This window comes from Antedon bifida, chromosome 2, assembly GCF_963402885.1.
Source record: "Antedon bifida chromosome 2, ecAntBifi1.1, whole genome shotgun sequence".
In the NCBI taxonomy this organism is placed as follows: Eukaryota; Metazoa; Echinodermata; class Crinoidea; order Comatulida; family Antedonidae; genus Antedon; species Antedon bifida.
Genome location: NC_136227.1, coordinates 35,766,607 through 35,790,132, shown reverse-complemented (window position 1 = coordinate 35,790,132; position 23,526 = coordinate 35,766,607). Strand labels below are relative to the sequence as shown.

General features: G+C 32.8%; 2 protein-coding genes across 3 annotated transcripts; one reads left to right on the top strand and one right to left on the bottom strand.

Moving 5' to 3' along the window:
- Positions 1-1,827: 1,827 nt before the first annotated feature.
- LOC144834893 (E3 ubiquitin-protein ligase CHFR-like) lies at positions 1,828-16,077 on the bottom strand. 2 transcript variants are annotated; one of them, XM_078689874.1, is made up of 17 exons: positions 15,827-16,077; positions 15,293-15,389; positions 14,644-14,692; positions 14,302-14,365; positions 13,873-13,950; positions 13,086-13,306; positions 12,838-13,019; positions 10,998-11,073; positions 10,389-10,467; positions 10,030-10,094; positions 9,350-9,447; positions 9,006-9,250; positions 8,158-8,241; positions 7,406-7,476; positions 4,893-5,091; positions 3,933-4,008; positions 1,828-3,841 (listed from the first exon to the last, which is right to left on the bottom strand). In XM_078689874.1, exons 1-17 carry the CDS (start codon positions 15,930-15,932, stop codon positions 3,805-3,807), a joined length of 1,827 nt encoding a protein of 608 aa, XP_078546000.1. In that variant the 5' UTR covers positions 15,933-16,077; the 3' UTR covers positions 1,828-3,804. The 2 variants fall into 2 exon arrangements, with proteins under 2 accessions (XP_078546000.1, XP_078545999.1); XM_078689873.1 differs by having other exon boundaries at positions 12,838-13,306.
- LOC144834894 (WD repeat-containing protein 89 homolog) lies at positions 16,061-23,281 on the top strand. The gene is made up of 9 exons (XM_078689875.1): positions 16,061-16,442; positions 16,605-16,689; positions 18,848-18,986; positions 19,508-19,697; positions 20,008-20,148; positions 20,303-20,402; positions 20,814-20,876; positions 21,344-21,436; positions 21,774-23,281. Exons 1-9 carry the CDS (start codon positions 16,240-16,242, stop codon positions 21,900-21,902), a joined length of 1,143 nt encoding a protein of 380 aa, XP_078546001.1. The 5' UTR covers positions 16,061-16,239; the 3' UTR covers positions 21,903-23,281.
- Positions 23,282-23,526: the final 245 nt, after the last annotated feature.

Sequence of the window (23,526 nt, the reverse complement as noted above, 5' to 3'; positions counted from 1 at the left end):
ATTTAGCTGATTGTCGTTGTTTTAGTCGTCGTCAGAAGTTTATCGACCGACATCTATTTCTCATGTGTAGTAGAGCGTTTCTTTGATTGAATAATATTGTTTGTATTATAACACAAGTTTATTTTGGATTTTCAGTAAATTACCAATGGTTTATTCAAAGTCAAACTGTAACTAATCCCTCACTATTCAATCAAAATGTTATTGTTATACTACTATATTGTTGAAAAATGGATTGCGTGATATGAAAATGGATTGATAGTAAAACGTAATAAAGATACGTTCTTGTCTGGTTATTAGGTATTCATGCTCTGATGAAGCAGAGGATTATTTTTATAGCGTTCCATTTAAAATAAATTTTATTACAAAGAAATATTTTGGTTGTGAAGGTCGTTTTAACAATTAGGCTAATATCAAAACATTCAACAATGATAAAAAGTACGATCGTTTTGTTCCATGGTAGCATGCTGCATGAGAGTGTTTTTCCGGCCAATTAGAGGTGCCATTTATCATAAATGTTATGTGCCCTGGCCTTGGCCCTGGCAGACCCCTCTAAAGTTCGACTAGAGACCCCATTTACTCCAAGTATAGCCTACCTTAGATAGTGTAGATACCACCAGCAGCAAAAAAACCCACAAAACAACATGTTTAATCGAACTAACACCAAACAATTGAAAATATATCCCATCAATGACGATAAAATGACCATTACCATTCTAAAGGGAAAATAGTTTAAGAGTTTCACTTAAAACTTATATAAGCCAAATAATAAATACTTTTCAATGCATGAGATTGTTGGAATCTACCTATATTTTCAATTGTTTTGTGTTAGTTCGATTAAAGTTAAACTTTATTCAATTAAACATGTTGTTTTGGGTTTTTTTTGCTGCTGGTGGTATCTACAATATCTAAGGTAGGCTATACTTGGGGTAAATGGGGTCTCTAGTCGAACTTTAGAGGAGTCTGCCAGGGCCAAGGCAGTGTACAGATAGTCTGTAATAGGTCATTTGGTATTGCTTACAATGTGCTAAATCATATAACATTGGTTTCTGGTGGTATCTACAATATCTAAGCTGGGCTAGTTGGGGAAAGGGGGGTCTCTAGTCTAACTTTAGAGGGGTCTGCCAGGGCCAAGGCAGTGTACAGATAGTCTGTAATAGGTCATTTGGTATTGCTTACATTGTGCTAAATCATATAAAATTGGTTGCTGGTGGTATCTACAATATCTAGGCTGGGCTAGTTGGGGGAAGGGGGGTCTCTAGTCTAACTTTAGGGAGTCTGGCACTTGCGGTGCAGCAGACAATTAGTCTGTTGTTATCCATTTCGTATTGTATGAACACAACTTGTTCATTTGGCATTAATTTTGAGTGGTACCTCACTCATCTATGCTAGCCCCATTTTAGGTCCTCCCTCGGAGGGTCTGGCGGGCTTATTGCAGCAGACAAAAAGTCTGTCGTTTGTGATACTGGTATAAGGATGCCAATGGGCATCCCATGGTGGTAAAATTAGGTGGTATCTCTCTCATCTAACCGGTGCCGATTTTTTTAGCACATTTCGGGGTCCCCCCGGTCTAGACGCAGCAGGGGGTACCCGGCAGACTCCCATTTTCATTGACTTCAAGTGACCCCCAACACACTTAAATAGTCAGATATTGGTACCTAGCTCATCTAACCAAATGTCTCTGGGCTGCCGGTCTACAACCAGGTACCGTAAATCTTCTAATAGTAACACACACTCAAAAACAATCAAAGAATAATAACCCAGGGTTACAATTAGATTTACGGTACTGTATAATATTAATACAATAAGCAAACTATAGCCGGTATCTTCATTTGATATATATTTAAAATATTTATACTTTGGTAAATAAAATATAAAAGGAAAAATAAGAACTAATATACTCTATGAACACTAATATAATATTCGAATTAAAATTCTAAATTTATTTATCGTTATACATGGATTCATTAAAGGCCTACCTATTATTATTATGTCTAGGCCTACACATAACAATTCAAAATACTGAATTCTCGTGTTGTTGTCTCATTATTACAAATTTGAATCACGGTTCCTCGAAAAACATTATCTACGTATAAACATATCTATACCGAGTTAAGTACACAACTTAATATTCAATATTCGTGTTTATGTTGTCTCTTTCAAAATGTCAACATCATTATTTAAAATCTGAATATTCATCGAAAAACATTATCTACTTAGTATACATATATCTATACCCAGCTAAGTACACAAGTTAATATTGAATGCGTGTGTTTATGTTTAAAATGTCAACATCATTATTTAAAATCTGAATCACGGTTCCTCGAAAAACATAACTAAACTATAAATATCCTCGTTAATCTATTAATACTTTCTAAAATTCAAAACATTCATTTTTGCCTTTAAAAGTTGTTTTTACATCTAACAAATCGTAATATCCAATGTATGTCTGGAAGCCAGCAGGGGAGTTAGTAGGAATATGTATAAACAATTAGTCTGATGGTATTTTGTAGCAATGTTCAATGTGTATGTGGCCATACACATTGACAAACCTTTGCTTCAGCTTGAAAATCTAAGTATCTATTTATGATCTGGGTTAATGTTAACCTGGGCATGATTAGTCATAACTTCTTTCCTGAATTTTAGGGTGAATGGCACGAATTAAAACAATGTGATTTTCATTAAGAGTAAAAATGGGAATTATTTTGTTTAGATAGCGCTTTTAAATATTAAGCATTATATTACATGCGTGAATACCTGGTCAGTGTATATCACTGTAAGAAGAAGAAGTTCAATTTATAAGGACACTGAACTTATTTCCCTTAAACATTAAAACCACAAAGATTAAATGAGATATATAATAATAGGAATGTTATATAAAAAATAGCAGAAGTTAATGATAAAGCTTATGAGTTCCTGGTAAACTTAGAAAAAAGAAAATTGGGGTTTTTTCGAAATAGATTCACACAATTATGTCAGTAAATCAGTTAGGGGAAAATGGCAAAATCAGCACTGTGGTCATTTTACAAAAGTTGTCAAACAATGATTATCTGATAAAAACAAACAATTGAATAACAATTGTTCCTCTTACGGAAGATTAGAATAAATTTAGCAGAAAATGAGGAACTGAACAAGAAAATTTCAAGTGAGGGCTGCAAGCAGATGACATTATTGGGTGACCATTTAGAAAAAAATGATCACCTATTTTTATTTTATGAAATATTGTTATTATTCTTCTTCTTTCTGACATACACTATTTTGTGTGACAATTATCTCGAAAAGTTAAATGTCAATAAATGATCACAACATTTTCACAATATCTTAACTTAATCCTAATAAGCTTTCCAGCGTGATCACTCATCCGTGACGTCATTTATACGCCATTTTGTGAAATCACATTATCGATCATATCTCTATTACTTGTAATCACATGCCAATAAAATTCACTATACATAAACTTCATGTCAAGGGTAAAAATAATAGCAAATAAAAACATACGCGTTCCAAGGTCATGCGCATGAAGAAGATGAGGAACCAGAACTTTCCTAGTTTCCCTACTTGAACATGATTTTCAGAGTTAGATTAGGACTTGACTCAAAGCCATACTTTACAGTAAATATTAAATTATCATTCTGCGATTATTAAAGTATTATTTAAAGATTTCAACTTAAAGAAAGCACATGCAACTATGTTTTTATAAAAATATATTTTCTAAACTTCTACAACAATCATGCATACATTATTCAAATATCTATATTGTAACATCAGGTAATAAAAGGTCATAGGTCAAATATTGAGTAGGTTGCGTCAATGTCTTGTCTGCTCACAAATATGATTAAAGTTCCTATAAAAAGAAGAAAAAAGAACACTGTTAAACATTTAACAAATATAAAGTAGAGAGGAGATAGTAAAACAAGATATATGTGACCTCTGACCTTGCATGGTGAGGCTTTTTGGTTTGTGTTCTACAATTTTTCCCCCAATAACAGTTAGGACGACTGGTTACATCATCTGCAAATTTAAAAAAAGATTTGAGATGATAATACAATGTTTACATCAGTCAACTTTTAAATTTTATTGTGAATATGTAAACTTTTCAACTCATAAAACGGTTTAAAACGATTCAAAATTATGAATGTGTGTTATGAATTATGTTTAAAAAGAAAATTAAAAAAAAACACATGTTTTGAAATTGTATTACATGTACATATGACTTTGAGTGTTGGTAGAGGGTAGTAGAAAATATGTAAATCTACTTTTTAAAATGACTTTGAGCGTTGGTGGAGGGCAATATACTTGGCCCTATGTTTATTTAAAAAATGGACAATGACTTTGCTTTTGATACAAACTACATTGTTTAATTTAATCCTAGAGGAAATGTTTGGTTTCAAAAGAAACAAATCGAGGAAGAAGTAAAGTAGGCATTCAAAGGCCACTTGAAAACCCACATATATCCTACAATTGCCAATGTATAGTTGACAGCGTGATCAAAGGGTTGTTTATTAAAGTTCACAAATCCATAGTAATACTTAACAATTTATATATTGGTCAAGTAGATAGATATAGATTAATGCATTATACTATTCATTATTATGTAAATATATTAACATCTAAATATAAATTCCTGTCTGTCATTTGATTGGCCGATTGTGGGTCACATGGTGTGCAATAATACGCACTATTGAACAGATAAACTTTGATTGAACTTGAATCTGGATTGTATTGTTAATTTTTCAGTAGATAACGTTTAAAAAGTAATAGACTTACAGTAAATTGGTGAATTTAGTTTAGATTTTTAAAATTTTTTTTTTAAAGGTTTAAATAGATTTGGTGTAAAAACTGTTTCAATTGGAGAATTGAATTTTTTTTTCTTATTAATTAAATAATATACTTACTGGGCAAATCACTAATTGGTATATCTTTCCGATACAAGTAAGCTAATTCTTTAAAAAGTTTCAGGCCGCATTTGTAGCAAATCACACTTGCACTAGTGGTTTGGGCCTGTAATTGAGGAGTGTAGCGGTTCGAATCCAATCGCACCAAACACTCTTGGAAAAGATCAAGGTAAGTCATATTTTTGGATTGGATGTAGTTCTGAAATATAAACAATCCAAAACACACATTTAGTGTAAAGAAAGCATATTAAACAAATAAATATGTTAAGAAAATACAGTATTGGTGCCAAGTTCAATACTCTTTTCACATCGCCTGGCAAAACTCTACACCAGAGGGCACACCATACAAAACGCTTGTGTTGACGTCGGGTGTGTGCTAGGGGATTGATGTGACAGGTCTATAAGAGTTTAGCCAGATCTAGTACTTGTGATGATACACCCTAGCCCTATTAACTATCATATACTATAATGTACTGTTATCAAAAAATTTGTTGTAGAAAGTATTTCAAACTACAGAATGGATTAACATGGCAGTTCCAATGTCATATTTAATCATTTTCCTTTCAATGAACAATTGTTTACAATAATATATGTGTATAAAGATTAATGCGGACAAAGCATAACCCATATAGGAAACAAACAAGATGATGTTTAATCTCAATTTAATACCAGGGGCGGATCAAGCATTGTGTATGACAGGGTGCCGCATTTTATGCCGATAAAAGTAGAATAGAATTCATGACAGTTGTAATAGTCTGATTCAAACCATAGTTAACGTACTTCCCCAATCCAACTTACATCAGCGTTGGTTCAAATTGATATTTTAGGATATTGTAGGTTGGTTTTGTAGAAGTTGCTATTATTAATTTCCTGGTGAAATTTGTTGTCTTTTTGTTTGTATGATTTGTATGGATGTACTATCCGAAATAAGGAAATGAATGAATGAAATAATAGAGTTTTCATTTCCATTTGTAAACATAATTAGTGACCTTTCATAATTAAACTAAAGATATAAAAACAAATCTGCATCCTGGTTTATAACGGCCAATCAAACTATGACCTATTTAATACAACTTTCAAATCATGTGATTTGACAAGCACACAACAAGAAGTGGAGAAAGATTTATGTAATATAGTTAAAAACTATAGTTTATCTAAAGAATCAATTTGAATTATAGTCAACTCTCCAATTGGACTGCACTAGCCAGCCTAAAGGCCCATTTACAGTAGGACAATAACGATCAACGAGAATAGATAAACATACATTCTTCTTCTCTTTCTTACATACAGTAAACCAAAAGAAAATAGAAATTCTTTCATTCTAGAGCTATAGAACCCTTGCCGATGTTATGGCTACATAATTATGGTTCCATTGTCTTAACCATTCGGCCACTCACTCTCTAAAATCCTATTCTATAATTAAAGGATTTCTTTTGTTTTATGGAAGAAAAATACATATTTATCTATTTATTGTGGATCGTTACCTTTCTAGTATAAATGGGCCTTAAAAGAGTAAACTTTATAACTAAAGTTTTAATTAACTGACTGATGTTGAATGTTTGCTGGCTGGTATTGCCTCACCACTTTTGTTTGATGCTATTGATGTGACTTTACTGCAGGATTTGCTATGTAAAAAAAGTCCTACTAAATAAACATTGTAATCTACAGCAGTACTAGATTGATTTGACCGGCAATACATTTTATATAGCTCAATAATGAAAGTACAAAAAAAAGTAGACTTAAATGGGGAATACCCTTTTGTTGTATAGAGTTGACATTTATTTCAAATGAATTTCCTTCACATAACTGACCACAAGCAATCAACTTAAATCCACTCAAATACCATTGACCTTTGCACTAGGACGACAGATTTTAAGCCATTTTCTATATAGTACCTGGACTGTATTTCCACCATACTTGGCAAAATGCCAAGTATGTTGTTTTCTTGTGTGTTTTGTTTATATATTGGTTTGTACAAACTATGTCAAGAAGTAGTGGATTTAGAAGCCACTCACTAGTTAGATTAATAATGTCCAAAATTTTCAAGTTTAATCTGTAGACCTATATTCAATATGGATTGAAATATTAAATAGCACGCCCTCTGTTGATCTATGTATTTAGCCAAGTATTGGGTTCTGATAAATGTATTTTATCAATTTACAAGAAAATGTTTTGCTTTACGGACTAGTTAACTTCATGATAGTGTTGCAATAAATCAAACATATAGGCGTACCAATACATAATGAACTTGACCAAAATCAGAGTCTAATAAATCTAAGGTTCTGTCTACACCATAAAACTAAATGTGATGTGCCCAAATCTAGTAGTGATATGCTCAAATATAGTAGTGATATGACATCATCATGTCCATATATGGGCACATCACATAAAGTTTGATAGTGTAGACAGAGCTTAGGCCTTTTATTTATTGCAACACAATCATACAAAGTCATTGGTTTAAAAACTGAAAATGTAAGACGGCGTCAAATTAAGCAACAAATAGCGCAACTTACCATAAGTATTCCAGATTCATAATCATTGTCATTCACCAATCTGGTGGTACACATTTGATTAAATTTTAAATCTAAAAAATAAGAAAAACAATATTTTCATTTATCTAGTAATTTTGCTACTTCCTGTTTTACTTCAATATGTAAAACAGCGTAATTGAGAGCATTGAATAGCACATTGAGAGCATTGAATAGCGCATTGAGAGCATTGAATATGTACAGAGCATTGAATATGTACAGAGCATTGAATATGTACAGCGCATTAAATATGTACAGCGCATTGAGAGCATGCTTATATCTGCTATAGAATACAGAATTATTTTCATCAAACAATCATTAATGTTATACAATAAAACAGTTTCCCATTTTAATGCTATAACTGTTGACAACAACAGAATTTGTTGAAACGAAAAGGCAAATTACTATTTAAAAAAATTACAATGATACATGTGTGTATCAGTGGAGACACAAATTAAATAAGCATAAAGCTAAATCAAAACGATAAAGAAAGAAATTGAAGAGATTTCGGGTAACACTAACCCTTTCTCAGAACACAAATTAAATAAGCATAAAGCTAAATCAAAACGATAAAGAAAGAAATTAAAGAGATTTTGGGTAACACTAACCTTTTCTCAGAACACAAATTATATAAATAAATAACAAAAAGAAGAGGATAACCTTTTAAGCTCAAAAGCTTGTTTCCACAGAGTTTTGATTATATTGTCACAAAATCTTTACAATTTGACTATTCTTACCTTTAAATTTGTTGAGACAGCCTAGGCAGTCGGTCCTTTGACAACCCCAATACATGTGACAAAAATATAGATGACAATTACTACCTAAAAATAAATAATAATTAACATTATGAGCTAATAAGCTTTATGGGCTATCCTGGAAAATCTTTTATAAATGTATTTATTTGTAATGTCAATATTTTATGTTTATTTGTATGTATTTTTATGATGATTTTCCTAATAAATTCAAATCAAATCATTTCATGTGTAACAATGTCTCAACCAACAATCCTGCTTGATGAAGTGTCTACAGCTAGATATGATTTAAGCTACACTATCAAACTGTTTGTGAATGTGATGTGCCCATATACGGACATAGGGAGCCTCCAATTTTGTAACGATCTAAGACCTTTACGTCAATTTAATTCATTGTGCCTTCTAGATTCCTCCACTCAGTTATGATGGTTTCTAGGCCTAGAAATAACCTAGTGTAGGCGACAACCTACAGGCCTAGGCAATAACCTAGCCTAGGCAACTACCTAGGCCTAAGCAATAACCTAGCGTAGGCAACTACCTAGCAACTACCTAGGCCTAGGCAATAACCTAGCCTAGGCAACTACCTAGGCCATAACCTAGCCTAGGCAACTACCTAGGCCTAGGCAATAACCTAGCGTAGGTGACAACCTACAGGCCTAGGCAATAACCTAGCGTAAGCAACTACCTAGGCCTAGGCAATAACCTAGCGTAAGCAACTACCTAGGCCATAACCTAGCCTAGGCAACTACCTAGGCCTAGGCGATAACCTAGCCTAGGCAACTACCTAGGCGGCAATCAAAACCTCCGATTACAACCTGGTATACAATACTTACAAGATTGCCGTGGCAATGGTATATCAACACTATCCCGTCTACGATCTGGAAAGGGATCTCCACAACAACAACAAACTAGATGATTAGAGAACGGCGCACAAGAATATGGAGGAGGTGTAGGCATGGGTACAGCTATACCATATGAGGTCATCTTACTCCTCTGAACTAAAGTTGGTACCAATTGCACAGTGCTAAATGAGGATAATTGGCTTAAGTTGTAATCCAAACATTGTCTACACGTTGGTCTGCAAAAAGTGAATAACAAGTGAGCAAAAATAGTAAAAAGACATAAGACGACTGAATTAGACTTTAACTTCTCCAAAAAAAACATTAAAGCTACTCACAAATGAAGGCCTTCGTCAGAGTCGGAATCATCACTACTATTTGCTCCAAAACTGGAATCAAGAAAACTAAAATTGCTTTGTACTGGTTTCTTGTAAACCTAAAAACACATTAGAAAAGTTTAAATTGTTTTATTTTTTTATAAAAATGACTTATAATATAATTTATTTCAGAGATTAACTCAAAATGCTAATACTTTGAATGTTTATGATATTGATATTTTTTTAAATAGTTTATCCATTTTTAGATCTGAAATTGTAAAAGTTGTTTAATGCTTATTTTGTTCTTTGTTTTGTTTTATCTCAGCCTGTTAGTGGAGGTTTGTATGGAGGTTGTGAATTGAATAAAATATAAATATGATATATTATATTGTATCAAGAAAAACACTGTTTATACTTGTTTCATACTGTAATTGGGCATCAATATGGCCATTATCAGAGAGACATCATCAAAACTGTTTAATAATTATTCACATTACTAATGTTGCATGTAAATCTTTCGTTGATTGCTTTCACACCTGTTCCGGCACGGTTCCGGTCCAGCGCTGGAAAATCCAATCGAACGTCAATGTTTCATTTCATGGAGCGTCATGAAAACGAAACATTGATGTTCGATTCGCCGGACCGGAACCGTGCCGGAACAGGCTGGTGTGAAAGACCCTTTATCCCCTTTTTCCTCTTACCATATCGTGAGTTATCAGATTTTTTGCATCCATTTCTTTAATTTCTTCCTCAGATCTTTTTTTTTCTGTAAAAAAAAACCAATTTCATCTGTACTTGCAGTAATAGTAGAGACCATGATATGTAATAATAATAATAAGCTTTATTTATTCACGGATACTTAACTCAACTGAAAGTTGTTTTTCAGTAAGACCATGCTCAAAAGAAAATACCAACAAAAACAAATGTAAAAAGACCTTAATTACTATCAAAGCAGATAATAAAACAATGAAACTATATATGATGTTGGAAAAAGATTGTTTTAAAAACGTCTCCATGACTGTAATATTAATTTAAAATAATAACATTCAGTCCAACTTACCAGGATGATTCTTTAAATAGACTTCTACCAGATTCTTTACAATGTGGTTGTAACTGATTCTATCTACATTAGTGCGGCACTAAAAAAAAGAAACAATAACACATTATATATTTGCAGTAAATAATGTATTTTTAGTAAATTATGAGACATTTGTTTTATTTTAAACACCCCCCTTCATAACCAATGACATTCATGATGGAATAGCTTTGGACTTGTCTATTCTTAAGCTCTGTCTACACTATAAAAAAAAGTGTGATGTGCCCTAATATGGCTGTGACATGCCCGAATATGGTAGTAATATGACATCATCATGTCTACATATGGACACATCACATTTTTTTTTCACATAAAGTTTGATAATAAAGGGAGCTTAATTAAAAAAAAGTAAGTAGTAGAGTTTCAATTCAATTAAAAAAAGAAGAAAATGGATTACATCAGTGTACCAATATTTTGAAGCAATGGTTGCAGATCACAGCACCACTTGATATTTTACTTTTCGAGTCTTGTCCTCCCCTTGGTGGGGAAAGGGCCAATGTCGGTTTATCCAGGTACACTTGGCAGGAAAAAAACTACAGCTTTATTCATAAAAAAAGTTGTAACTGTACTTACTGTAGGGCATTCCTTTGAATTAGACATCCAGGAGGAATAACAGGCTGCACAAAACGTATGCATACATGGCTGCAAGCTAAAGAAAGCAAAGAAAAAAAAACATATCAAAATAAAATACCGGGAAATACTCATTAAATTATAATAAACAAACTAGACATGAAACTCGTCACTTTGACGAGTTAGTTATCCGCACAACGACAAACGCCACGTGCACGTCATACGTTGGAATATTGCACACAGATAAAGATTATGGCATTATGACAAGAACTGAAGAATATGATATGCTGTTAGTGCTGAATTCTGTCAATTTGTGTCATATAGTATATACATGCAAAGAGTATAATCTGTATACATATTACATACAGTGTAGAATAGGTGAAATTACGGGACCCGCCATTTATTCCAATTTTTAACATGGCGACGGTATCAAAATGAAACACTTAAATAGCAATTTCTGGAGGAAATTATCTCAGGAACAACATATTAACGTGTAGAAGAAATTTGAATACGTAAAATATAGATGCGCACCCTTTTAAATGTGATGAACTATTACGCAAAATATGAAAATACGACTTTTTTTATTCAACTGGCCATATGATGACGGCACAACATCCGATTGGCAAAATGTTTACATGAATTCGTATCTACAATCCAATAGCTTCCAGAAAACGTTTTAATCGTGATTATCACATTTTATTCTTACGAGCTATTACAGATTAAAATTTACTTATAAAGATGAAATTAATGACCCACGTAATTAAAATTTTTAGGCATGATGACGTCATAAAAATTAAAATATTTTTATCTCATGCTAAAGAAAGTTGATTGACCTACACAATATATAAATTTAGGAGAAAAAGTTATACAGATAAGCATGATGCGCTCCATTGAATGTGATGAGCAATAACGAAAGAGACAAAAATCCTATATTTTACATTCGTGTGGCCATACGATGACGTCACAATGTTTTTTTAGCCTTATCGATGCATGATCCGATATCTACAACTCATCAACTTCTAGATTTTGTAATAAAAATAAACGGTTCACGGTTTACTTTAGAAACTATGACTGTTTAAAAAAAGACATAATTTTGACGATTTTTTAAGCTTTTTCATAAAAAACGCGCACGAATTGTCTAATTCACCGTGTTCGTATGGCGTTATTTAAACTGGAAAAGGTCTAAATTGTTTTCAAAATTACTAGGAAAGACTTGAAAAATATAATTCAAGAGAAAAAAATATGTTTTTAACGCTACGTGCGCACCGCGTGCGTAAAAAATTGCGCGCCCGTGGGAATTTTTGACATGCTCAAAATGACAAGAAACGCATAAAAAGTTGATTAGAAATTAATTTTGCGCATTTTGAAATTTTAAATGCACGTGCGCGCGTAACTTCTTGTGAAACATGCCATTTTTAATCCGTAGAAAGTTTGCCCCTGATATGACTTAAATTTTGTCAAAGTGTCAATACTAAATGACTTTTGGTTTTTAATCTATAATCAATCATTGAAATTCATAAAATTGCGCGTAAGTCACGTTGCGCAACTATGACGTCATTCAAAAATAGGAGGTGCACAACTTCACGTAAATGCCCATATGTTGTCAAAGTTATGAAATGTTATGTTTACACATTTTAGAGAAACGTGACTCACAAAAAGGAAGGAAGGATCCAAGAATAATACAGAAAAAAACTATTGATCCCATACAATAACAAGGAGTTATCCGCTTGGTATACCAAGCGGATAACTAATTACTTAAAACCATGGGGTAACAGCATCTGGAGGCATAATTAGATAACAAAAGGTAAATGTTATTATTTCTGAAAATGCACATAAAACATACCTGACTGCATTGTGTAAAATGTCCTGACAAATACTACATAGCAGCGTCTCTTCCATGTCATCTCGTCTGTTCTCAGTTGATGGACCAGCTTTACTGGTGTCAACGACATCTGGCAAACCAGATTGTCTTTCATCAGATGCAGAGGGTTTACCAGATGGAGCAACCTCTGTGATCTGGATGTTCTTGGAAGTTGCCTGGAGATCAGACAGGCTTTCACAAGATGTTTTTCTGGTCTTACTCAATACAACTTTTGAAGTTGTCTGGACATCAGACAAACTTTCACAAGATGTTTTTGTGGCCTTACTCAATACAACTCTTGAAGTTGTCTGGACACATTTTAGTTCCTCACATGTTTCTGGTTCTACCACCTCTTCTTTTGGGTCATCCAATTTAACTCTCTTAGCTGATGGAGGGTCATGTGACTCCATATTTTGGCTAGATGCCAAGACGTTGTATTCTAATGTACAGTCTGTTAAAAAAAACAATGTTACTGAATGTGAATTTATGTTTGTTTCATGTATTATGCAAAGTTTGCATGTAAACTTAGCAATAGATTTAGCAATAAACAGGCCTTGTCTTTTGAAAATCATAGGTGTGCTACAAATTGCACTCCTCAATACATTCAGGGGTGCTGTAGGTGTGCTGTTTGTATTTTCGTGTGTAGAAGTTTACCAAATTAAGGCGTGTTGTAAATCGCACTCCTCAAGGGCAGTTTAGGAGTGTGTTAGGTGAGTGATCGCACTCACTCGCCTTAAAAGACAAGGCCTGAATAAACTTAGCTTATACATTTAGTATGAAAACTTAGCATGCAAACTTAGTATGAAAACTAATTTGACAAAAAAAGTGTGATGTACCCACATATGATATGACATCATCATGTCTATATATGGGCACATCACATTTTGTTGTCCCATAAAGTTTGATGGTGTAGACAGAGCTTAAGTATAAAAACTTAGCATGCAAACTTAAAATACAAACTTAGTGTGAAAATTTAGCATGCAAACTTAGCATGCAAACTTAGCATTATGTAATGACCTGTTCTCTGGAGGTCACTGCTGTCATTCTCCAGTTCCTTTTGAAGTTCTAAAGAGTCTTGGTAAAGAAAAGCTACATCTGGAAAAATAAAAGATATTGTTCAAAGGTTTCCATGGCAAATAAAAACAAGTAAAGTTAGGTTTGCAGACTTACATCATTTTTCTAAAAAGGACATATACAGTAGTTGAGAATGTCTAAAGTTTTATGTGACATCAAATCAAAACTTTATGTGACAAAAAATTTGATGTGCCTATATATGGACATGATGATGTCATATCATTACCATATTTAAGAATATCATTACTAAATCTGGGCACATCACATTTTTTGTAAAACTAGTTTGATAGTGTAAACTTTAGGTTTATATGATTTCATTTAAATATAATCAGTGGTTTTTGGAAAATAATCTGCATTATTTTGAATACTTACTGCATTCAGAGTGATTCTTCTTGAAAAAAATGTAAACTTCATCACCATGTTTTAACTTGTATTTCTAAATCAATTAAAGAAAAAAAAACAATTTTATATTATAAATAGAAATGTCAACTAAATTCAATGTCAGACAAATTGATATTATTGCAGTTTTTTCAATACTGTAAATTTTCTCCCCATATTTAAACTTGTATTTCTGTAATTTTTAAAAAGTAATATTGTATTGGTTTGTATAAACAAAAATGTCAACAAAATTCATCAGATCAATTAATAGATTATATTTGTATTATTGCAGGTAACTAGTTACTGTTCAGCAGGTATGAATAAAGACCACTGTACCTGTCCTTTAGTGATCTGTATCTCCTGGTTGATTGTTGTACCATTTGTGCTGTAAATATAAACATGTTTTATTAAGTACAACAATTTTTGTTAATTCTGGAAGATATGATGTTTCTGTTAGTTTCTTTGCTGTTTTATAATGTTGTATTTGTTATCGGAGGCACCTTGAAGCTAAGGTGGTTCCACCTTGTGAGGCACCTGTGTAAAATAGTGACTAAAAATAAATAATATATATTTGGTGGCTTATCCTTGGTTCCCACACAACACAAGGATTAACAGTAATTGAAGTGAAGGATCACTTTTGATTGTCAAATCACTGGTGTGAACCAAACTTTAAGTTATGTTACGTTGCCGTTTTGTTTAATAAAAAAAAGTGCCGATATTAGTTCTGATACCGATATGTGATAGATATCATCATGTCCATATCAGCATGTACCTCACATTATTTTTATTGAACACAACAGCTCTGTAATGTAACTTAAAGCTTGGTTCCCATGAACTGTGTAAACAGAGCTTAAAAGGGATTGTCTCCCGTTCTGAGTGTAGCATTATCCTGATTGTCTTTCCAAAATATTCAATGATAAAATTAAACAATGCATAATTTTCACATTTTATAACTTGTTTTCAGGTGTAATGTTTATTCTGGTACCTGTTATCTTGTAACCAAACTTCATTGTCAGCACCTTTTGTAATACAACAATGATGGCTGGAAATGTGAAGATTACCTTGTATGCACAGATTGCAATCTGGAGAAAAAGATTCATTCTTAAGTTATTGATTTAATTTTGATATTAAAATAATAAATAATAGGCCTAGGCCTAATTAAAATGAAATATGCAACAATCAATCCTGTATCATACAGTGTATGTATATATATATTAACTTATTGAACAATTAGTAATTACCTCTCACTCAATACAATGGCCAAAAGTTAGTCAACATTAGCATATGTCCTGGCCTGGGTATATACAACGGGCCTAGCCTACTACTAGCTAGGCTCAGACGGACTCGGCCTCTCTACTACTACTACTAGTCCTAGCCTAGTAGTACTAGGCGTAGCTACCCTCTCAGCAGGCTATCTCAGTAGTACTAGCCTAGGCTAGCCTAGGCCTACCGATACGACTAACTTACTAGCTAGGTTAGGCCTAGCCTAGCTTTATTGTTAGCTTACGTAATAGTTTACCTTTGGATCGACCGATAGTAAAAGATTCTGTACTGATGTATGAAATAGGAGTATCCACGTCAGTAGAACAAACTAATTGGGCCCAGCTAGTTTTATTTTCGTCCATCTTCTTTTCACACACGTACGTACGTCCAGTCTTGTCATGTTGTTTTCTTCGTCATGCATGATCAATCTCTCTACTAACTTGAGGTCGCACTGCTGGTTAACATTGATTGATTTTTTGGTCAATTGTTGAGTGCCCTGAGAGGTTGGAGCTAGAAAAGTTAGCGTCCGTTGTCAAGGAAAATAAAGTGACGTTTGTCACGTATTTATGTCATTCGATCCACTTATACATCACTGTCGACGTATGCAAAGATTTGGAATTGTGACCAACCGGAATTCTATTTACATTTTATCAAATTTACTCAATTAAAATGCTTGCACTTGCAGGAGTGACGGGAGCTGGAGTGGCCCGAAACCATCCTCGCTCCGCCGGCAGTGAGATGTCTTCCACACCTCGGAGCAGCAGTGTACTCAGCATTCCAGCTAGCCTACGAAGTGAAGTTACAAATTCTGAAAGGAGGGTGAAAAGAAAAGACCCAGTGGCGGAAGGGAACATGCGAATTTTATCAGTGGTGTAAGTATCGATTTTAATTTACGTTTACCCTTCCAAGCTATAAGCTTAATTTGCATGTTTTGACGTAATTTATAAGATAGAAATCAATTTATCCGTCTTTAGTGCACAATATATATGAACTGTGCTTTATGGCAGACTAGCCTATTATTCTATTATTTACAGAGAGTGCCATGAAACCATAATGTGCTGTAAATACAATGAAATGGGGAAGTTGCTGGCCGTAGGATTTATAGATGGATCAATAAAGGTAACACTAACAGTAAAAAAGAAAGTCTGAGCTGCTGCAATTTCATGTACTGAGAAACGACAACAATAATCATTGGTTGAAGATAATAACACAAAAGATTAAATCTCAGTTGTTGCGAAATACATACAGATTATTTGATACAGATTATTTGATTATTAAAAATTTAAAACATGTCTTTTTCTGCCTGAAGCTTATTGATATTAGCTATTATATTAAAATGTTTTAGTTATTCTTAAATTTTAGCTTTACATGTAAAATTGATCGTACAATATGAATTATAAGTGAGTTGCCCCCACGAAAGAGAAAAAAATAATTTGTTATTCACATTAGTTATTGTTGTTATATTTTGGTTCTCTGAAGAGTTCGTCTATTGATTAAAGCAGCTGGGTGGAAAAGGATGAATAAGGGAAACCATAGCGCTACAGCATCACACATCCCCACACATTGTTTGTAAATGTCATTCCAACCTTGCAAATACTCCCTTTAGTAAGGCAACGTTGAATGGGCTATTAAATGACATATACATAATTTAGATATCTCTCTTTTTGATTGTAGTAAAGTAAAAATATTCAACCAGTAAAGTAAAAATATTCAACCAATAAAATACCAATATGTTTGCTAATGAATGTACATGCACAATAATTAATTCAATAGTTAATTTAACCATCAACCAATTTTTTTTAATTTTAAAATTTAAATTGATATGAGTACTTTTATCTTTAATCAATTTGTTTTTATTAACATTTTTAGTACAGTATATGTTGACTTAAAAAAAATGTTTTTAAGTGAATTAATTCCCTATCAATGTTTATTAAACTGGAATGCATCCAAATCTACTCCCTTAAGAGTGAACTTAAACCTTCCTAAATAAAAAAAGAGTCCTCACAAAATTCTTTCCAAAATGCCTATCATATATTTGTCTTTGGAACAATCATACTGTAGAAAATGATAATTATAACATGAAAACTCTTTCATGTTGTAATCAAAATTGTTCTACAATTTGTCAATTCTACCTTGGAGTAATAATTAGCCTACTCCATGATCCTACAGTGTGTATATACAATACCCATTGTACTTTAACAAAATTAATAATGAAATTTATACCTCCATGGTGAAAATTAAATTCTACATATTTTCAATCATTATATTGCAAGACTTGGGAGGCCTAGAGTTCACTTTTTAAACCTCAATCACTAAGGTTATATTTTCAAATAGACTATAATTATCATCATGTTTTCTTTCCACTATTCCTTTGTATTGTAAATTGTGTAATGTCATAAATCATATTCTGTATTCCTACCCCATGCATGTGGATGGTTTATGGTGTTATTGATGTAAATACTTTATAAATAGGTCACTATTGTTGCAGAATGATATCATCAATATTTTGTGCGTCATCTGAGGACTGAATTCCATGAACAACACAACTTATTAACTTATTACTGATGATTATTAATTATCCTCAGCCATAATGTCTAGGCCCCCAATGTAGAAGATTCTTGTATTTTATCTCTGCTACTTCTGAAGGAGACATTGGAAGAAGCACAATAGTGCCTGATATTGATAATACTAAAACACAAACTCTGTCTACACTATCAAACATTGTGACCAAAAAAAAGGAGTTGATGTGCCCATATATGGACATGATGACGTCATATCACTATTCATATCACTACCATATTTTGTCACATAAAGTTTGATAGTGTAGACCTAGCTTTAAAGGTTTTCAGCATGGAACACTTCATGTTCATTTTTAAAGAAAAACAATTTTAATTCGTTTGAATAGTTTGCACATTTCGAAAAATTTCATTAATATACTTTATGAATCACATTCACTTACCATACATTTTATTTATTTCAAAGCGTGCTCTTACACATTGTCCTCAATTTAAATGTAGTTTGTTTGAAGCAGAAAATGAACCAACCAAAAACAGTCTTACCACAGACCTGTTAACCTTTGTACACACTCTTTACTGTCTATCCAACGGACCAATGCTGTTGATTGATAGATAGCCATCAACTACTATAATAATACTTATTGATTTTATGTCAAATGATTAATTAAATATCAACAAATTCAGATACCTTTGTTTTTTTGTTTAAAATTCATAATTGAGTGTTTGCAATATGTCTGAAGATAAATGATGTTGTTTGACAGGTATATTCAGGAGAGACAGGATCAATCTTATACAGCCTAGGTGATCACGATACTCAGGAGAGCCATTTACCATGCACTAGCATCAACTTTAAACCTCATCTGGAGAGTGATCGCTCAGAAAACCATTTACTTGCTACGTGTAAGTATGCAAGTGGATTATTGTCTTATAGTGTTTTTAAACTGAGGGATAAGTAAGCAGTACAGTTTCCTTGGTAGTAACTCATTAAAACACCGATAAAGTCATTATTACAACATTACAATACCTGCTCATAATCCAGAGAAGATACAAGGAATGTTGTGTACAACTGCTACCATAAACTCCTCGAAAAGAAACCCATCTCGAAAAGTTTGCAAAAGTAATTTGGAAAAGAGGCCCATCTCAAAAAGCCCACCCAAGAGTCCTAAAAAAAAGAAGCCCATGGGCTTTAGGCTTTACTGTAGCTCACTAACATAGCATCTAGTAAATGTATATGTATAATCCTTAAAACGTAACATAAAATATTTGTATGTACAAAAGTGCTATGTTCCTAGTTTGTCCATTCTTAGCATAAGGCTTCATGATTTTTCTTGTTAACATCTTACTGTAAGTTTAACTATTAAAATCTATGTTTACATACAGTAGTTAATGTTTAATTAATGTTTAATTATTAATTACTGTAGATGCATCTGGTAGGGTTAAACTGTGGCACATGTCTAGTGGTCAGTGTCTGCACACATCACATGAAGCAAGACAGACGTTAACAGCAGCCTACAACCAAGATGCTACTCTGTATGTCACTGGGGGCTCAGATACTAAACTCAATGTATATGATACTACCACAGGACAGATTTGCAAAACTTGTGAACCAAGGTAAGAAATTACAATTATTACTTATAATATAATAGAATATTATAATAGAATTGTCTAAAGCTCTGTCTACACTATCAAACTTTATGTGACAACAATGTCATGTGCCCATATATGGACATGATGATGTCATATCACTACCATATTTGGGCACATCACACTTTTTTTGTCAAACTTGGTTGATAGTGTAGACTAAAAAAGAGAACAATCTTTCCGAGACAGCCTGCATCTTTAACGAAGAGAAACCATGCATATTATGTTTATCTGAATGTTTGAGAACATTTGTGTTTAAGAAAATTTAAAATCTTTACAGCCCCTCTGTGACCATCATGGATGGCCATCGGTTCCGTGTCTTCTCTATTAAATTCCATCCTCATGACAATGCCTCATTTGTGTCTGGTGGCTGGGATGACACTGTTCAATTCTGGAACACAACGTCTGAGCACTCAATAAGGTAACATGTTCTACACTATCTAACATCAAGCACATTGTACTATAAAATTACAGGATTCGAAAAGAACCCATCGTCCTGGGATTATTTATAATTATTATTACTTTAAAAAAATAATAATGTACAAATATAATTTAAATGACTTTTAAATTTAAAGGAAATTAAACGGACCCCATATATGCGGTGATGCCTTAGACATTGATCCTCATCATAACCATGTGGTAACAGGATCATGGCGTAAAGAGTACAACCTACAGGTAAGTATGCTCATTTCTTTTATATTTGAAAAAAGAAAAACAACATATTTTAGTTTAAAGACTGCATTCTACTATTTTAAGAAGTCCCAGCCAATAGAGCAATAAACTATTATTTTGAAATTGTAAGCAACAAAAGTATAGAGGACGACCACGATCCAAACTACCGGTAACTCTAGCGAACAACCTGATCACCTTTCATAAACAATCAACTGCACTACCCCCTAGGATCAATAGCATAAAAGATATAAAAACGATTCGGAGAATAGCAGAAAACAGACAGGACTGGAGGAAAGCAATCTGAGATATAAGCAAAGCAGCCGAGGCGGGAAAGTCGAAAGTCAAAATATTGTACTAGAATAAATGATAATTAATTAACATGTTAATAAAGATTACGTTATTTTGACTTTACAGATCTGGGATTACAGTACTGGCGCCTTAATCAAAAATGTCCCTCAAGATTACAATAACTCATTGGTAAATATATTGATTACAATAACTCATTGGTAAATATATTGATTACAATAACTCATTGGTAAATATATTGATTACAATAACTCATTGGTAAATATATTGATTACAATAACTCATTGGTAAATATATTCATTTGTCACTTTCTACTTGTTAGATTTGGGGCTGGGGAGTGGTTTTGTAGTGTAGGTTGTTCAAGACTATACTACTGATACATTGTTATGCCTATTAAATGTTTACGCTTTATTGTTTCTCGGCAAAACTATGACAACAAGAAATGGCCCTTGTGTTATCCATGATACGAGGGAAGTACATCTGTGGAAAATGTTGAGATGGACCATTACCACACACACACACATTGTGTAAAAATAGTTCATAAACTTCACAAGAAAAGTTTAATTAAATTATTTATTGAAAAAAAATATAGAAAATATATTGAAAATTAGAATAATCAAATGTTCTCTTTTTTCCAGTTATACTGTGCTCAGTGGTTAGGAAAGGACCATATTTTAGTAGGAGGATGTGAAGCCAACTTGACTCGTATTGTAGACAGAGGAACACTTCAGGTAATACAAACATTGTAGACTTTGTATTAGATTTCATAGGCTAGCTTCACTACTGGACTTTCAGAATGTAGTTTAAATACCGTCGACTCTCCCAATACCGGACACCTTTGAACTAGCCGAATTCGTTGATGGTTTTGGACCTCAAGAAAAGTCTGGTTTTGGGGAAGTTTTCGGTTTTCAGAGAGGCTGGTATTGGGAGAGTTAACTGTAGTATGAAATTATGTTGAAACTTTTGGTTGTCAGGGGTGGTTTCAAGAGACTAATTGCATTTGGTACAAAATAAAAATATTTTTTGATAGTATCATAATGATCTTTTTTTGTTGTTTTCTATTTTTAGACGACTGGCAGACTTGCAGATCTTCCGAGAGGAGTCTACTGCTTGGATAACAACCGGCAAGGAAATGTTCCCAAATTCGCAGCAGGTTCGGATCGGTCCCTCTTTTTCCTGGACATGAAGCAAGACTAAAGATGCCTTAAGAGCGCCAGGTTAGGTGACTGATCTTAGACAGCTAGCTAATTTACCAATAATAGCAACACTGTTATTAAAGATGTACTTAGCATACGCATGAATCTATCGGGAGTACAGAGTCCAGCACATCGACTGTTTTCTGTGCCTTGTTATCACTACAGTAATACTACTACAGTGTATGAACCTAAAACTAAAAAAATAATTAATTATACAGTAGATCAATGGCAGAAGGATGTGTTTATACCAGTTGTATTTGTTACAAAAAACATTTAAATAAGTCACTGGCCAAAACTGAACACAGTTTCAGAGCTTAAAAGCTAATTTACTGTTCATAAAATATTATAACACATGGACTGATTGCCTCTCTGGACTGATGAGCTTTTAACATGGTATTCTCATAATTATAGGTCGATGTGTTGTAAAGATGTGTTTATAAATGTATTAATAATAAAACATTTATTATTTATGGTCTGCTCTGGGGCAGATACAGTAACTTTGCTAAATAAATATTTAAAAGAAAAGTATAGCAGTAGTCATTGAACACCTTTTTCAATTTAGTATACTGTAATTGTTATTTGTAAAACAAGGTTTTATCAAAATATCACAATGGCACTAGATAAATTAATACAAGTGTGCATTATTTAATGTACAACTTTAATAATCAACTTTGTTAAGTTTATGAATCAACAGATAAAGTACACAATAGTAGGCTTATTAATAATTTGTAAGCAATAGCCAGTGTAAGAGGCATATACTATGTTACTTATTAGAACCAAAGGTATGTTGTCCTTGCTAGCTGGTTTCAGTTGTGCCTACTCTGTATGTATACTAGTATTATCACTCTGTTATAAACACACACTGGTTCCGCTGTTGGACTTGTATCATTATTTAATATGTATATACAGTACAAGTTTAAACAAATGTAATAAATACACCTAATGAATCAACTTCAGTAATCCTTTTTTTTTTTTACATTAGTTTATTTATTAGTAGATAGGCAGTTGCACTACTGTATGAAATCGTCGATAAAAGTTACAAAGCTGCAACTGTTGAATACCAACACATGATCGCATACATTAAATTTTTTTTCTCTCATTGTAGAAGTATTTTTTATTTGTCCCAATTTAAAAAACAAACCATTACCAACTTCCCATCACTAGCATCTCATTTCGCATTCATTTTAACTATAGCAGGCCTATACGTTATCCCAAAACATATGACAGTTGGTCAGAATTGTCATCGTCATCAGCATGTTCATCAGCATGTTCATAAGCTTTCTTCTTGTAGGTTCTGTAAAAGAACAGTTCATTTTATTTACACAGAGAACAATATATCCTGCTTTCTGAACCAAAACGTTTTCTTTTTTAAAATGTTTTCCTTTTATTCCCTCATCATTAGGCCTAATTAATGAAAATCATCATTTGTGGTAGGCCTATAAATACTGATTATAATTCACATATAATAATAATAATAATAATAATAATAATAATAATAATACTGTAGTTGCTACATTTTTGTACTTTTGTAAGGACTACGACGTTGACACAATAATAAATTAATTATTTACTATTATTATTAGTATATTTAGTAAATAAATATAATAATAATTATTATTTAGTTT

Excerpts from the sequence above, each read along its gene's own strand:
- LOC144834893 (XM_078689873.1), bottom strand. The coding sequence starts at position 15,932 with ATGGACGAAAATAAAACTAGCTGGGCCCAATTAGTTTGTTCTACTGAC. Across the intron at positions 5,092-7,405 it reads ATGAATCTGGAATACTTATG|AACTACATCCAATCCAAAAA; the intron begins GTAAGTTGCGCT and ends TTTATATTTCAG. Across the intron at positions 4,009-4,892 it reads ACCAATTAGTGATTTGCCCA|ATGATGTAACCAGTCGTCCT; the intron begins GTAAGTATATTA and ends TTAAATTTGCAG.
- LOC144834894 (XM_078689875.1), top strand. The coding sequence starts at position 16,240 with ATGCTTGCACTTGCAGGAGTGACGGGAGCTGGAGTGGCCCGAAACCAT. Across the intron at positions 19,698-20,007 it reads TGCAAAACTTGTGAACCAAG|CCCCTCTGTGACCATCATGG; the intron begins GTAAGAAATTAC and ends AAATCTTTACAG. Across the intron at positions 20,877-21,343 it reads AAGATTACAATAACTCATTG|TTATACTGTGCTCAGTGGTT; the intron begins GTAAATATATTG and ends TCTTTTTTCCAG.